We start from the raw sequence: 14,925 nt of genomic DNA, 5'->3' as shown, positions 1-14,925 counted from the left end.
GCATGAAGAGCAGAAAGTAGGAGGCGACGATTCATAGGATCTTAGGGCAGATACTTGTAGGTTTCCAAGGATTGTATAACATTTAACATGACGTTATGGATGGTACAATGAGATGACAGCAAAGTTTCAGCGGCTTCAGTTTCTAGACAAAAGTGACGGACAGGTTGAGACTGAATGGCAGAGACGTGGAGGTGACGTTAATGGTAGACGATGAGTTGAGCACCTCCGAAACCTTCTTCTCCAAGTTGGGCCGAGTGGCCTGCTCGAGTTGGGGAGGGCCCTGGAAGTAGATGGGTTTATCGCTAGCTAGTGAAGGCTTCTTGATTTGACTGTACATGGCAAGGTCATAAAAATTCATAACAGTCAGTGGGTGATAGCTATCGAAATGACGCACATGTCTTGTCGCTCAACGAGCATCTCAATCAGTCTTTCAACCGTCCAGTCTGCCGGAATTTCGACATTCAAGGACTCTCCACCGCAAACAGGACAGTCTTTACGTTTCTCATGCTCGAAGGTGTACGAGTACACACCATCGGTACCGATGAGCATGAAATAGTTGTTAAGGTAAGCAGCCGATGTGGTCGCAATCTTGAAGGCCTCGGTACAACACGAAGCTATGATATGATCATCGTCAGGAACAGGCATTGTGTGAGATTTTATGAAGTGAAGTACACATGCCTGCGATGATGGCGTTTGTCGATGCGATGGCCGGGATGATGTTCTTCACCACACCCTGCGTCAGCGACCAAGTCACACCTTCGATCTTGAACTCCTTGGCTCGTGCGGCAGCGACGGTATACAGCCAGGTGATATGATCAGGGTCATCGGTGTCCAGTTTCTTGTCTGCAGAGATTGTCAAGAGATGTGGTAGGAGTAGAAATGAAGTGGCGTCCTCACCGCCTTGGACCTTGGGCCACTCGAGCACTGAAGCCCATTCTATACAGTGTTCTGGAAGACGAGGGGTATTCGCGATAGTGCAGATAGGAAAAGCGGTGGGCTTGTTGAGCATGTCGAGTGAACATTCGTAGCAAGAGGTTATCCTCGGTAAGATGACTCGGGCTTGACCCTTGAAGCCTATAAAGTTAAACAGAGTATCAACACAGCGCTATAGATTTACAGCGAGGCTTAAAGGGGGTATACCTTCGGTTCCACCATCGATGAGTGGCTTCAGAGACTCGCCATTGTTCTCATCCACCATGTTAACCAGTGTGGCGTTGATCCATCTACGCGCCTCTATCGAATCGAGGCCACAGATGATGATATTGAACTGCATGTAGTACGACTCGTCCTTGTCCTGGATCTTGCCAAAGTATCTTAGGCAGCCATAAATTGAAGTACCACATGGACAAATGGTAATGCTCACGGAGTGACCTTACATCCCGGCACACGCTTCATGATGAACTCCGCCGCCACAGTCGCCTTCGGGTGACCGACGTCCTTCGGTCTATTCATGTTATCGCAATAAGCAAGGGTTCTAGACAGTCTTATGAGTCACACACCTGAAGAGGAACTGTCTGTTGAGGTTACTGATATCAATTGTATCCATATCGATGACATGTATGTCCTTGAACCCGGTGAGCGCGAGGTTGGCCAGAATCTCGCAGCCAAGTCCTCCTGCACCGATGACGAGAATCTTGCACTCTGTCCGGAGAAATTTCTTCACCTACAGAGTTGGCATCGGTCAAAGCATGATCTTAGCTATGCTATTATCTCAGAAGACACAAGTGGTGGATGACAAACCCCTTCGCCGGCACTGAAGCTGTCGTCCGTTCGTGGGCCTGCTGTATCCAGGATCTGATCAACGTGAAAATAACGGTTTGGCCAGTCTGACCCGGTAGCATTGCCGTTCGGTACAGCGACATCGGCCATTGCGAGTCAATTAACGGATGGGATATGCGGAGAAAGAGGACGTGACTGAGGCAGAAAGCAACGCGCCGCGTACGACGGGCGTCGGGCGCTAATAATCTCAATGTCTGTGGCGTCTCACGTGACGGACGCGTCTTGATTTTATTTTGATTTATGCCACTTTTGTGCGCTCTCTTTCCTCTCTTTCTTGACATGGCTCAGGCAGGCTCGGTTGTACAGTTCAGCGGCCACAATCATCTTAGGCATCGGCTAGCGCTTTCCGTCCTGAGTGGCAAAGCTGTAAGGATTGATAAAATCCGCTCACAGGACAAGAATCCTGGTCTTCAAGGTGCGTACGAACTCGAGATCGAAGTCGGCGGGATTCCTGACAGTTATTTTTTGAAGATTATGAAGTCAGCTTGTTGCGGTTACTAGAGAAGGTCACAAATGGCACTGTTATTGAGATATCCCTGACTGGTGCGTGTCTCGTCAATGAACGAAAGCATGAACACATCTAATAACTTTTCGTGCAGGTACTGCCATTCTCATAAAGCCCGGTATTATCACAGGAGGTCCCATCACCCACGAATGCCCTCTATCACGCTCTATCGGATACTTCCTGGAACCCCTCATCATGCTGGCACCGTTTTCCAAGAAACCCTTCAACCTCACTCTCCGAGGTATCACGACGGATGACAAGGATCTGTCCGTGAGCATTCTCTGACCCTTGGTTCACATACACAAGACTCACTTAAATTGCGCAGGCCGACATGATACGCACTGTCACTCTCCCTCATCTCCAATTTTTTGGTATCTCCGATGGCCTGGAACTACGGGTAACGCAGCTCTCTCCCCACTCTAGCCGCCACAATCTCATGTCTTTGACAGATAAAGAAGCGTGGTTCGCCGCCATTAGGCGGCGGAGAAGTGCAGTTTCTGTGTCCCATAGTGAGACAGATCAAGACTCTGAACTTTGTCGATCCTGGCAAGGTCAAGCGGATACGAGGCATCGCGTTAGTGTCACGCCCGATTCTCAGCTATTGTCGTATACTAATATCTCCTACATAGTCACGCCGTTCGCGTGAGCCCACAATTCTCGAACCGTATGATCGAAGCCGCACGCTCCGTTCTGAACCGCTACATCCCTGACATTTACCTGTATTCCGACGTGTATAAAGGGGAGGACAGCGGAAAGTAAGCTCTTGGTTCCTTGATCCTTACCGATACAATTCAAGCTTACGTGCCTTGAAGGTCCCCAGGATATGCTCTCACCCTCCTTTCAGAGTCTACAACATCAGCTCTCCACTGTTCCGAAGCCGTCTCACAGCCAGGCGTCGCACCAGAAGATGTGGCACTGCAGGCCACACACATGCTTCTACGCGAAATCCGGAGCGGTGGATGTGTAGATCAGAGCCACCAGATCTTGGTACTCATGCTGATGGTCCTTGGAAGCGAAGATGTTGGTCGGGTTCGAATGGGAGAACCGACCGAGCGAACGTATGCGACCACAATTCCATCGATTTCTCCTTGGCTTCAGTGTGGCTAACACAGTATATCGTTCTATAGAATTCAATTCCTCCGCGATATCCGTGATGTCTTCAACACGTCCTTCAAAGTTGTTCCCGCAGACCCATCAGATCCTTCCTCAACTCAACTTCTTTATTCGTGCTATGGCACTGGCTATGTTAACACCAACCGGTCGCTGGCATAACAGAGCACCATCAAAAGTATTTGTATCGCCTTTTGTTATAATTTATTTGCTTTGATTTCCGGATTGCGAGCATATCTGAATTCAGTGAATGCAAACCGACCAGGATGGGTCATCGGTAAATAATCAAAACCTTCCCCAGATCACCCTCGCCTTTCCCTCCTCCAATCGCAGCCAGCCACTGCTCCATCATAGGCCACCCGACCTCGAATCTCGTGCATAGCTCATCTGTATGATGCTCCCCATCTAAGAGCTCCACCAACTCAGGTGGATAAGACACGGACAACACTGTGCTTGATCCTTGCTGTTGTTGTGCTGCTGCGGCCATCGCAGGAGACGAAGGGGACCTAGACAATCTAGGTCGCGCGTTCGCACCTGCGCTGAGAGTCGAAAACGCACTCCCCCTCCCTTTGCGCTCTGGAGTGTCGACGCCAGGAGCAATGTTGCTCTTCTGTGACATGGGATTTTTGGCCAAAGCATTCGCCACCTCATAGAAAGATGCAGGTGAAATGAGAGAATGTCTCCGACCATCCATGGCAGCTGTACCCGCGCCTCCTTCACCTCTCGCTCTGAGAGTTCTCGCAGCTCGAGAAGGGGCAGCGAGCGGTGAAGGGAAAAAAGACTTTGAGGCCGTTGAAGGTGTCCGCGGTCCTAGCACGTTTCCACCATTCCGTGTGTGTAGCTGTTCGAGCGACGCTGTTGCGCTGGATTTCCTCGGTGCGAGGGACAGCTGTGGAGGGTCCGTGTTTACGGACGTTGTCGAGTCGGAGAGCGCTGCTGTTGGACTGACAGATACTATGGGAGTGGCGGAGGATACGTCTGATGGACGACGTCGCGCGCGAGGAGGGCCTGGGTGGGAGACGGGCGTGGGCATGTGGAGGTGTGGCGAACCGGAGAGGCTTATGGAGCGTTGGCGAGCGACGGGGGAAGGTGGGCTAGGTGATGGATCGTCTTTGGAATTTTTGGCTTCGTCTTTGAGGAGAATGGGCCAACGGTGGACTCGACGAAGGAAACCCTGCGCAAAGGATCGGTGAGAGGGGGAACTCGATGATGAGATAAAGAATTACCTTGATGACTCCGAAGCTTGTGAAACGGCGCACGTCAATGCCCATATCGCGGACGTCATGCTCTTGCATCCATTCAAATACCGTTGTACCAGGTTTAAGTCGCGAATATAGACGCAAAAGCTTTGGCCAATCGGCGTGCATCCTTCCTGCAAGGTGGATTGGAATTCGTATGAGATAAGCAAGGACGAGGCGCCTACCAGGCTTCGCCACATACGCGCCACACTCTTCCTTCACATGAGCTTCGTCTGCAAGCCATTGTATACTCTTTCGTAGGGTGTACATATTGGAGTACTGGAAGATATCAATTGTCATGATGACTTGATAAAACCTATAGAACTTCAGCATCACACCACAGATTCAGCAAGCGCGCACGTACAACAGGTGCGAAATTGCTTGTCTCGTCAATTCAACATCGCACTCGGCGAGGTGAGCGATTCGGCTGACATGGTTGATTCCGTCTATATATTGACAGACCTGTGGCAAAGAGGGAAGATGTGAGCAAGGACTATGCTGTATTGAACGGCGTGCTCAGCCACCTTGGCCATTGTAAGGTCCCAGTTGGGTTCTATATTTTTCTCCAGGTTAATCAGAGCCAAGGGCACCGTCCAATCCATTACTGGAGGTGGATTCGGATAGAATGGGAATATCTTCAGTTCTATGGAATTGAATCTGTCTAAAGAGATGGAGGTCTCCGAATAGGAGTTGAGGTCCTCGTAGAGTTGCTCCAAGATGGCGTGGATCTTGAAAGAGCTTTCTGGGGAAGAAAGGAAGGCCGATTCTTCCTACAGAGTAGTATTAGACCTAACGATAGCCAGACAAGAATAGGTGGCAATACTTCGCAATTCGTCAGCACGCGGCTGACTTTCCGTACGACAGGCTCATAACAGCTCAAGTCTGCAGAGCGGTCGAACACAAAGCAGAGGTTGAAGCGGAAATAATTTCGCTCGTACTTTCCCCTTAGTTGAGTAGGAAAACCGATTATACGGTACTTTCTGGCCGCACAAATGACAAGCCTGCCACAGAGCATAGGATGGGGGATGACATATTTCGAGATGTCGTCGAAATTGAACAGAGTTCTGGTGGCAGAGAGAGAACGTTTCTGCGGCGAAAAGATCTTTGAGCGAGATTCGGTCTGGTACGAAGGAGGAGATGCTATGGAGACGCTCGAGGCTCGTGAGCCAGACGAGCTATGCTCGGTGCTTGTACTTGGTGTGGCGGGTACCGGGGAAGAGGAGAACGATGTTGTCCCAGACGAGCAAGAGATCAGGCCTTCAGGGACTTGGTATACGATTTTTGGTCCCTGTCGGACGTCGAATGCAGCGTAGAACACAGACTGGATGCGAGGCAAGAAGGAGTCGCCATCGGCAGCCATGATGGTGGAAAGTGGCAAGTTGCGCGTCGACGAATAAGCGCGTCGCGACGCGACTTTGCCACAAACGCGTCTCTGACCAGAACGTCTGCCTTCTCGCATCGCGTGGTCTACAATGTCCCCTGCCATACCCTGCGGCTTTCGTGCTCTTCCAATACCTTTGGTACAACTATCTTTGGCAGCTGTCTTGAAATGCGGCCAGTCATTCCGCTGGTCCATATATCCTCTCCATGCCAGTGCTCCGTCGGATCCTCACTTCCCCACCCACGAATATCGCTTTTGTCTCCGGGATCGCGTCATATGTCTACGACAGTCGCGGGACACGCTTTTCTACCGCACTGTACTCCCTGAATCCTCGCGCTCGTCATCTGAAAGGTCACAGTATGAAGCGGAGACACTTGCTTGGATCAACGACTACTTTCAGCTGGACGTCGATCTTGTCAAGCTATATGACGAGTGGAGTAAGAGGGATGCAGTTTTTGCTAGACTCAGAGAGAGGTTCGAAGGCATTCGTATGCTAAGGCAGGACCCTTGGGAGAATCTAATTTCGTGTGTATAGTCCTCGCTCCTCTCGAGCGCGTTCTCACTGACACAAGTTCGAACACAGTTTCATATGCTCCTCGAACAACAACATAGCACGTATCACCAAGATGGTCAATGCTTTGTGCAGCAATTACTCGCCACCCCTCCTCTCCATGGAATTGCCGCCATTGGAATCCGATATCTCGCAAGAGCCTCTGACTCCGGCCTCAAATTCTCCAGAACCCGAACAAGAGCAACATACGTTCCACCCGTTCCCCCCACCTTCACGACTCGCACAACCAGAAGTCGCGTCCGAACTACGAAAACTTGGATTTGGATATCGTGCCGACTTTATTCAAAAGACGGCTAAAATGTTGGTTGATGCACATGGAGCGTCAGTGGCAGACGAAGTCACCGAGCAGCCAGAGAAATGGCTCATGACCTTGCGGGACCTGCCTACAGCACAGGCAAGAGTGGAGTTGTTGAAGCTGATGGGTGTAGGCCGTAAAGTGGCCGATTGTATTCTGCTAATGAGCCTAGACAAGGTATGGAAGCTTCCGTCCCTTCCAAGGATTGATTTTAACAAGGCCCCAACTTATATTAACCAGCGAGAAGTCGTACCAGTCGACACCCACGTCCACCAGATAGCAATCAAGCATTACGGCATGCGCGGTAGTTCCGGTGCAAAACAAAACATGACACCAAAGTTGTACGACGAGGTCAACAACAAGCTTACTACGGTCTGGGGAGAATATGCCGGCTGGGCTCATTCCGTACGCATCTCCTATTTCTTAAAAAAAAAACTCTACCTGTCGATCTCATCGCAGACTTTTAGGTCCTCTTCACTGCGGACTTGAAGTCATTCTCTTCGTATGGCCTCACGAGTCCTGCCTCCACGCCCAGCAAGCACTCCTCTTCACCAGCGTTGGTCGTCGGTGCCACACTGTCCGCTTTGCCTACGCCACCCATAACGCCGCTGGTAGAATCTCCCTCACCATCCAAGAAACGCAGACGGAAGGCAGCGAAGGATCCAGCGGAGAAGCCACCAACGACTATCCCTGTTGATGACGACGTTCTTCCATCGTTTGCGACCTTGGCTGAAAGGGTGAAGAGGAGGCTCAGAACGTAGTTGACTATGTCCTTTGTGTCTTGTGTAGTCTCGGTCTACGCTACTCGTCCAACGCATTCCCTTTCCATCCACCCTAGAAACAATTGCTTGATGAACCGTTCGCTTCTTTCTAAAGAAAGGGTGAAGCATGAGCAGGCCTGGACGAAACATCCCTCACGATACCGTGACATACCAAAGGTGATGAAGTTCGAACCTCTATACTGAGCCGTACATAGTGAAGTTGCATGCCCAAACCCTCAAGCTAGCGACGGGTGAATTTTGCTATTTTTTTGGCGACAATGCAGTCTGTCCTCCGGAGGCCACGTATTGTCGAATGGTTTGAGTGTGGCCCAGTGGCAGTCGTAAGATCTTATCCGGTACAATTGCGTCACTAGCGCCTGGGCCGAAGTCAAGGATTTTGCCACCCAAACCCCTCACCCTTCACCACATCCACGTATACCAAATGGCTCGCGCAGAAGAAGTACCAGACGAATCTGTGGCTCACCCCAACGGTGATCACCCCGAAGACGTTGAAGTAGACGGCGAAGGCTCAGGCTCTGATCTCGAAGATGAAGCCGACGGTACGCCTGGTGCCGGTCCCTCCGATAGCCCCTCTGCAGCAGGTGCCTCTACCTCCTCGAAGAAGAAAAAGAAGAAGCGCTCGAAGGCTGCGAAGGCTCTAGCTGCTCTCAAGGGAGATGCTGTACCGCAGAAGTTGGTGGATACGGTGTTGGAGAAGGTGAAGGAGGAACATGGGGAGAACCTCCCGGGTGCGGACGCGGAGACTGTGAGGCAGTTGTTGGAGCAATTGAAGATTAAGGATGTCATGCAGGGCAAGGCTGGACTTGGAGGGAAGAATAAGAAGGATGCTGGAGACCACAAGGTACGTCGACTCTCGGATGCTGGTCGACATATGTACGTGCTGACTTGCGTGGCGATAGTTTTGGGCTACTCAACCTGTAACTCAGTTTGGTACGAACCTTCAGACCTCAAACACACATATTACTAAACTCGAGTAGGCGAAGGCCCTTCTGAGGTGGATGGCTATATCGAACCATCGAAACCTCGTGAAGAAGTTCGACAGGAGCCATACCCTCTTCCCAAGGACTTCGAATGGTCTACTCTCGATATCAATGAAGCAACACAGGTGCGTATTGTCTGCAGAGGTCTGTATATATCCTTTTGATCTTTGTCTTGAGTATAGATCAGGGAAGTATACGAACTTCTGTCTGGGAATTACGTAGAGGACGATCAGGCATCTTTCCGCTTTCAATACACTGCAGAATTCCTCGAGTGGTATGGAACCATCGTCTCTCTAGGAAGAAATAGCATAGCTCATGTGGTGATCCTATCACAGGGCGTTAAAGCCTCCAGGCTACCACAAGGAGTGGCATCTCGGAGTGCGGGTCTCCTCCAACAAGAAGCTGGTAGCCTTCATCTCCGGCGTACCCATCACACTCCGTGTCCGTGACAAGTAAGCGTTGTTGGATACTCCGTTCACCCCATCCATCGTACTCACTTTGTGCGGTTCAGCATCATACAAGCGAGCGAAATCAACTATCTTTGCGTGCACAAGAAATTGAGGTCGAAACGACTCGCCCCTGTTCTGATCAAGGAAGTGACGCGACAGTGTCACCTCAAAGGCATATTCCAAGCCATCTACACCGCTGGTGTCGTAATCCCCACACCCATCTCAATATGCCGGTATGTGTAGCTCGTATTCGATCTATATCGCACATACACCAGTTCTAACGCGAAACTTATTACAACTGTTAGGTACTACCACCGCACGCTCAACATTCCCAAGTTGGTAGACGTCAAATTCACCTACGTACCCCGGAATATGACCATCGCGCGAATGGTCCGCCAATACAAGATTAACTCCACACCTACCCTCGCTCGTTCTGGTCTTCGAGAGATGGAGGACAAGGATGTCAAAGCCGTCTTCGATCTCTTCACGACTTACATGCAGCGGTTTGATATGGTCCCGGTGATGACTGAGGACGAGGTCCGCCATCAGTTCTTGAGTGGGAGAGGGAAGGGTGAAAAGGATGCGGCGGGGCGGAGAGAAGGTCAGGTTGTCTGGACATATGTGGTCGAGGTACATCTTCGTCTCCCAGTCGCATCCTCTCGCCACGAACATTGCTAACATATTTATTCTGTCGACAGAACCCAGAAACACACCAAATCACAGACTTCTTCTCGTTCTACAGCCTCCCCTCGACGATCATAGGCCACACGAAGCACAACCTCCTCGAAGCCGCATACCTGTTTTACTACGCTACCGACGTCGCCTTCCAGACCGATCTGGACGAGAACAGTACTGTGTTGAAGCGAAGGCTACAGGATCTCATCGGGGACGCCATAATCGTCGCGAACGAGGCCAAGTTCGACGTATTCAACGCCTTGACGCTCATGGACAATCATAATTTCTTACAGGATCTGAAGGTGCGTTCGTTCTCAAAGCTCCCTGCTTGCAAGCATGTCTATCGATGCTGACTACGCATCAATTTACTGCTTAGTTTGGCTCTGGAGATGGTTTGTTGAACTTTTATCTGTATAACTGGAGGACTAAGCCCCTGGCGGGCCACGCGGCTACCGCTGATCGCAGTATAGGAAGAGGTGTAGGTGTGGTTATGTTGTAAACGAACTTTGCTTTGAGACTTGTACTCCACTCACGCATATTCACGACGGCGCGGGTTCATTCTACGTACTGGCTTTCGGAACATATACCAAGCCTTTCAGCCATCCACCGGTTCTAAACTCACAACGAGATCCCCAGCCAAGTATTTCAAGACAAACAACAGTGTTTCTGCATTGGCATCTGCATCATCAGATATTGAACTACGGATACGTTACAGTCCTTCGTGATCATCACTTCAAAACGTACACAACAAGCTGATACAAAAACATCCTCTCCACTACAACTGGATCTGGCGATCGACAATTAATCGCTATCAATATCGATTGGCTCATCGTCATCCACTCCCCAGTCCATCTCAGGCGATGGACTCCTTTCTTTCTTCTTCTGCGAACTCCTCTGCGGCAAGCGAGGGACCGCTGCACCTCCCGCACCTACTTGCCCGTTCCCAATATTCCGAGCGGGAGGGGCCGACGAGCGTGCGCCCAGAGTTTGTCCTTGGCCTTGACCCCAAGTCGCCTGCTGCTGTTTGGCATTGTCTTCTTCCTTTGCCTTGCCTTTGCCCTTGGATTGCGGACCTGAAGAAGGCCGACCAGAGAGGGTGTTACCAGATCCAGCAAATGACGGAGGAGACTGAGGTACGGGATGAGCACAAATTTTAAGAAGTACAGAGAATGAAGACGTACCTGCGGGGCGGCATTCTCGTCTGGCTGTGGTGGTGGTGGGACATAGTCGGGGATATTGAAACCGAAGAATAATTTGCCAAGGGGAAGGTTTAGAGGGGCGGGAACTTTGTCCTCAGATTCGATATCGTCATTCGAGACGACACGATGTTGACTGTGAATGATCGTGTCAGTTCGATCGGGATACAGCATGTTCAAACAGGGCACCTACTCCGTCCGAATGATCTTGCTCCCCGTAGGAACAGCTTCGGCCTGCCGATGGGTGATCCCCCGACCCTTCGTACGCCGACCGCCTAACGTCTCTCCCTTACCTTTGAAAGTCTCCCAGTCATTACCTCCCTTGCTCACGTTCGTAGCGGCCTTACTCGTACCCGCAAATGTACCACCGATCGAGCTTCCGGGACGTGAAGAACCAGGGGTAGAAGAAGTGACGTCGATGTTTAGTTTTGTGGCCATCGTCGACGGAGGTGGAGGTTTAGGGCGTTCGGGCTCGACATAGCCGACAGGAGCGGCAAAGTCGACTTCAAGATCGGTGTCGAGGACTGAGATGCCTTCTCCGCCGGGACTAGCTTCCATGACGAGGAGACCGAATACGATCGAGTTGTAGGAGATTTCGATGATGTCGCCTTGGGTGAGGCATGTGAAATTACGAAGAGCTTGCTCAAGACTGCAAAAACCAGTTGAATGTGTCTGTCCTCGATGAAGAAGAATAGGACATACACAGCTTTGGGATCGGAGATCTCGAGGAAGTGGACGTGCTGGGCTTGTAGCTTGACAAACTTGCCCTTCGGCACTTCAGTTCCAGTAATTCGAATGGGATCCCCTTCATTCAACCGCAACGTTTTCATCATCCAATAAGGTAGATGGACAACACCCTCCTCAGCAATAAATTCAAGAACACCAGCGTGCGTAGATGCGGCCGGATTAGCCGGATTACGAAGCTTGAACATCCATGGAGAGTCTAAATCGAGTGATGTAAGGTGTGCAAGTGCAGATGGTGGCATGATGACTGTATACGGGACGAAGAAGATGATGAGTGAATATTCAATCAGTAAGGGATGCGAAGGATGTCACGCACTCTTTCCACCGTAACTGACGTTCTCTCTCTCCCTGCCTGGAAGCATGGCAACACTGTATGCTTTGAGATATTCGTCATATGCAGATGGATTAGCAGCCCTATGTCCTGGACCATATCCTCCTTGAAATCCTCTGTGCTCGAGATTGTGTCAGTGTTGGAAGATATACAGATGCAAGGACGCGTCATACTGGGCTAACTGTGCGAATAATCCTCCTGGGCCACCGTTCATTCCCTGCTGTCCAAACTGAACCAGATATTAGTAGATAGTAATGACATCCGAAGATTTTACTCCGTACGAAATCCATGTCTAGAGTTGTTATGTGTCCAACGAAGGTGAATGTGGACAAGAGAACGAGAACAAGTGGCGGAACCGCGTTCGACGCGCCGCCCTACGCAATCCTCCACGTGGGCTCTCCTTCCTTTCTGAGAACACAATTCGGACTGATCTTGGCTTCATCCTCGCGTCCACAATTTCGGATACTCTGCTCCCTCTCTCCTTCTCTTTCTTAGACTATGGCTTCCGCAATGGCACCAGCACCGACTGCTCTCCAGGCAACTGGAGCGAATAAGGCCTTTAATGATAAGGTCAGATTTATTTGTTCTCCCTTCGTACAATCGCGGTCTAAGACGCGTACTACTTGTGCAGGGCAAACCTATGGAGGTCCGTCTGTCAAATATGGTGGCTGCAAAGGGTGAGCATCGTTGAGATTGTATCAAATCGGCTGGTTTATTAAAATCACTGTATATAGCGATCAGCGACGCCGTCCGGACCTCTCTTGGTCCCCGAGGGATGGACAAGATGGTGCGCACAAACCGTTTCTACAAGCATTGCTTTCGATCTCATGATTCAAATCGCGTCTACCTGCAGATCCAAACGTCAAAAGGAGAGGTAATTGTTACGAACGATGGTGCAACCATTCTTCGTAGTATTCAGGCATTACACCCTGCTTCCAAAATGGTATGTTTGTGCTCTGACTGTCGCCACAGCCGGTATCTCATCATTCGTCCAGCTCGTCGATCTCTCTGCCGCACAAGATGTCGAGGCTGGTGATGGAACCACCAGTGTAGTTGTTCTGGCTGGAAGCTTACTTGGTGCAGCTGAGAAGATGCTTCAAAAGGGCATGCACCCGACCATCATCGCCGAGTCTTTCCTGAAGGCATCAGCAAAGGCCGTCGAGTTCTTGACCGAGATCTCTACACCAATTGATCTCAATGATACCGCTGTTCTTCTACGCGCCGCTAGCACGTCTTTGAACTCTAAGGTACGAGTTCATCACTTGGATTGACTGTAATTGTGGCCTCACATCTGTTTTTGGTGCCACAGATCGTCTCCCAATATTCGTCAACTCTTGCACCTATCGCTGTCTCTGCTGTCACACGTCTTGCCTCCCCTACATCCTCAAACGTCGACCTTAGAGATATCCGAATTGTGAAGAAAGTGGGCGGTACCATCGAGGATACTGAACTCATCGATGGTGTCGTTCTCAACCAGACCGTCGTTACGTCTGCCGGTGGCCCAACGAGAATTGAGAAGGCCAAGATCGGTCTCATCCAGTTCCAACTGAGTGCACCCAAACCCGACGTATGTCACTCAAGTCCGACCTTGAATATAAAAACTAGTCTTACACAGTCTCTAGATGGACAACACGGTCGTCATCAACGACTATCGCCAAATGGACAAGGTCATCAAGGAAGGCCGAACATACCTCCTCAACCTCTGCAAGAAAATCAAAAAGACGGGCTGCAATGTCCTCCTCCTCCAAAAATCTATCCTCCGTGACGCCGTAGACGAGACGTCTCTCAATTTCCTCAAACGTCTCAATATCCTCGTCGTCAAAGACGTTGAACGTGACGAGATCGACTTCCTCACCAAGAGTCTCGGGTGTAAGCCGGTAGCGGACATCGAGGCATTTTCGGAGGACAAGCTCGGTTATGCGGATTTGGTGGAGGAAAAAAGTGATAATGGGACGAAGGTCGTGAGGATCACCGGCGTCAAGAATAGGGGAAAGACTGTCAGCATTTTGGCAATGGGGAGTAACTCTCTGGTGTTGGAGGAGTGCGAACGTAGTCTGCATGATGCTCTCTGTGTCGTGCGGTGTCTTGTCAAAAAGCGGTACGTTCTTGTTTTCCGCTCCGATCGCTGTTTTCCTTCCGACTAACTGGAGTGTTCTTCGATTACGAAGTGCACTGATTGGTGGCGGTGGCGCTCCTGAGATCCATGTCTCCAGAATGCTTTCTCAATACGCACAGTCGCTCAAGGGCATGGAAGCGTACTGCTTCCAAGCATATGCCGACGCGCTCGAAGTTATCCCCACTACCCTGGCGGAGAATGCTGGTCTGAACCCCATCGCCATCGTCACCGAACTCCGAAACCGACACGCACTGGGCGAGCGTAACGCAGGCATCAACGTTCGGAGGGTGAGTGCCTGCCGTCATCTCAATACAATGGCTCACTAATATCACCATTTTCTACTTTCTGCAGGGTTTGATTTCGGATATCCTGCAGGAGGATGTCGTTCAGCCTCTCTTGGTGTCGACGAGTGCTATCGAGCTCTCCACGGAAACAGTGTGTTTGCTGTTGAAGATCGATGACTACGTGCAAGCACGGTAGGCCCGAGCTGTATCTACCTTTCACATTCAGGAGTGCACCGTGGTCGAAGAAATAAAATATACTGTACTCAATCCTTTGACTCAACGACTAGATTGTTTTGCTCCTCGACTTGTTGCCGTTTTTACGTCTGATGGTGGAGCTTCGATGCTACTCTGTCACACGGTACACTCGAAAGCAGGCCTACTAAAACCTTTCGCAAAACAGCCCATGGAACTAGAAAGAAGAACTACTGTCTACGATGAGGCTCAGGCAAGGTAACAGGTAACCGCGGGCTTCTTCGCCGCTGTGTCTCA

At 50.6% G+C, this 14,925-nt stretch overlaps 7 protein-coding genes across 7 annotated transcripts; 4 read left to right on the top strand and 3 right to left on the bottom strand.

Annotated features, from left to right (window-relative positions):
• Nucleotides 1–142: 142 nt before the first annotated feature.
• Nucleotides 143–1,869, bottom strand: STEHIDRAFT_51350 (uncharacterized protein; the record flags this gene model as incomplete). Its single annotated transcript, XM_007300402.1, has 8 exons — nt 143–329; nt 395–614; nt 673–843; nt 898–1,074; nt 1,141–1,313; nt 1,364–1,444; nt 1,500–1,663; nt 1,741–1,869. 8 exons carry the CDS (start codon nt 1,867–1,869, stop codon nt 143–145), a joined length of 1,302 nt encoding a protein of 433 aa, XP_007300464.1.
• A 189-nt stretch (nt 1,870–2,058) lies between these two features.
• Nucleotides 2,059–3,584, top strand: STEHIDRAFT_92370 (18S rRNA biogenesis protein; the record flags this gene model as incomplete). The annotated part of the gene is made up of 8 exons (XM_007300894.1): nt 2,059–2,194; nt 2,251–2,322; nt 2,379–2,554; nt 2,610–2,681; nt 2,734–2,858; nt 2,914–3,039; nt 3,097–3,342; nt 3,412–3,584. The coding sequence occupies 8 exons, from the start codon at nt 2,059–2,061 to the stop codon at nt 3,554–3,556; spliced, it is 1,098 nt and encodes a 365-aa protein (XP_007300956.1). The 3' UTR covers nt 3,557–3,584.
• An 81-nt stretch (nt 3,585–3,665) lies between these two features.
• STEHIDRAFT_92366 (nitrogen permease regulator 2) lies at nt 3,666–5,992 on the bottom strand (the record flags this gene model as incomplete). The annotated part of the gene is made up of 8 exons (XM_007300893.1): nt 3,666–3,815; nt 4,476–4,568; nt 4,621–4,766; nt 4,818–4,948; nt 4,997–5,094; nt 5,157–5,402; nt 5,456–5,696; nt 5,859–5,992. 8 exons carry the CDS (start codon nt 5,990–5,992, stop codon nt 3,666–3,668), a joined length of 1,239 nt encoding a protein of 412 aa, XP_007300955.1.
• A 112-nt stretch (nt 5,993–6,104) lies between these two features.
• STEHIDRAFT_92364 (DNA glycosylase) lies at nt 6,105–7,640 on the top strand (the record flags this gene model as incomplete). The annotated part of the gene is made up of 4 exons (XM_007300892.1): nt 6,105–6,538; nt 6,597–7,056; nt 7,120–7,284; nt 7,347–7,640. 4 exons carry the CDS (start codon nt 6,105–6,107, stop codon nt 7,638–7,640), a joined length of 1,353 nt encoding a protein of 450 aa, XP_007300954.1.
• Nucleotides 7,641–8,050: 410 nt separating this feature from the next.
• STEHIDRAFT_166157 (N-myristoyl transferase) lies at nt 8,051–10,366 on the top strand. Its single transcript, XM_007300891.1, has 9 exons — nt 8,051–8,502; nt 8,561–8,591; nt 8,639–8,766; nt 8,824–8,915; nt 8,977–9,093; nt 9,153–9,323; nt 9,396–9,720; nt 9,789–10,067; nt 10,142–10,366. Exons 1-9 carry the CDS (start codon nt 8,083–8,085, stop codon nt 10,262–10,264), a joined length of 1,686 nt encoding a protein of 561 aa, XP_007300953.1. The 5' UTR covers nt 8,051–8,082; the 3' UTR covers nt 10,265–10,366.
• A 69-nt stretch (nt 10,367–10,435) lies between these two features.
• On the bottom strand, nt 10,436–12,266 carry STEHIDRAFT_118936 (ubiquitin fusion degradation protein I). The gene is made up of 6 exons (XM_007300890.1): nt 12,210–12,266; nt 12,022–12,152; nt 11,664–11,952; nt 11,155–11,610; nt 10,947–11,097; nt 10,436–10,893 (listed from the first exon to the last, which is right to left on the bottom strand). The coding sequence occupies exons 1-6, from the start codon at nt 12,248–12,250 to the stop codon at nt 10,567–10,569; spliced, it is 1,395 nt and encodes a 464-aa protein (XP_007300952.1). The 5' UTR covers nt 12,251–12,266; the 3' UTR covers nt 10,436–10,566.
• A 410-nt stretch (nt 12,267–12,676) lies between these two features.
• On the top strand, nt 12,677–14,632 carry STEHIDRAFT_51540 (T-complex protein 1; the record flags this gene model as incomplete). The annotated part of the gene is made up of 8 exons (XM_007300417.1): nt 12,677–12,713; nt 12,771–12,823; nt 12,890–12,979; nt 13,032–13,283; nt 13,346–13,603; nt 13,659–14,134; nt 14,205–14,439; nt 14,504–14,632. The coding sequence occupies 8 exons, from the start codon at nt 12,677–12,679 to the stop codon at nt 14,630–14,632; spliced, it is 1,530 nt and encodes a 509-aa protein (XP_007300479.1).
• Nucleotides 14,633–14,925: the final 293 nt, after the last annotated feature.

Source organism: Stereum hirsutum, assembly GCF_000264905.1.
Source record: "Stereum hirsutum FP-91666 SS1 unplaced genomic scaffold STEHIscaffold_3, whole genome shotgun sequence".
NCBI classification, from domain to species: Eukaryota; Fungi; Basidiomycota; class Agaricomycetes; order Russulales; family Stereaceae; genus Stereum; species Stereum hirsutum.
Note: the sequence above shows the minus strand (reverse complement) of the source record. Positions and strands in the feature narration are given on the sequence as shown.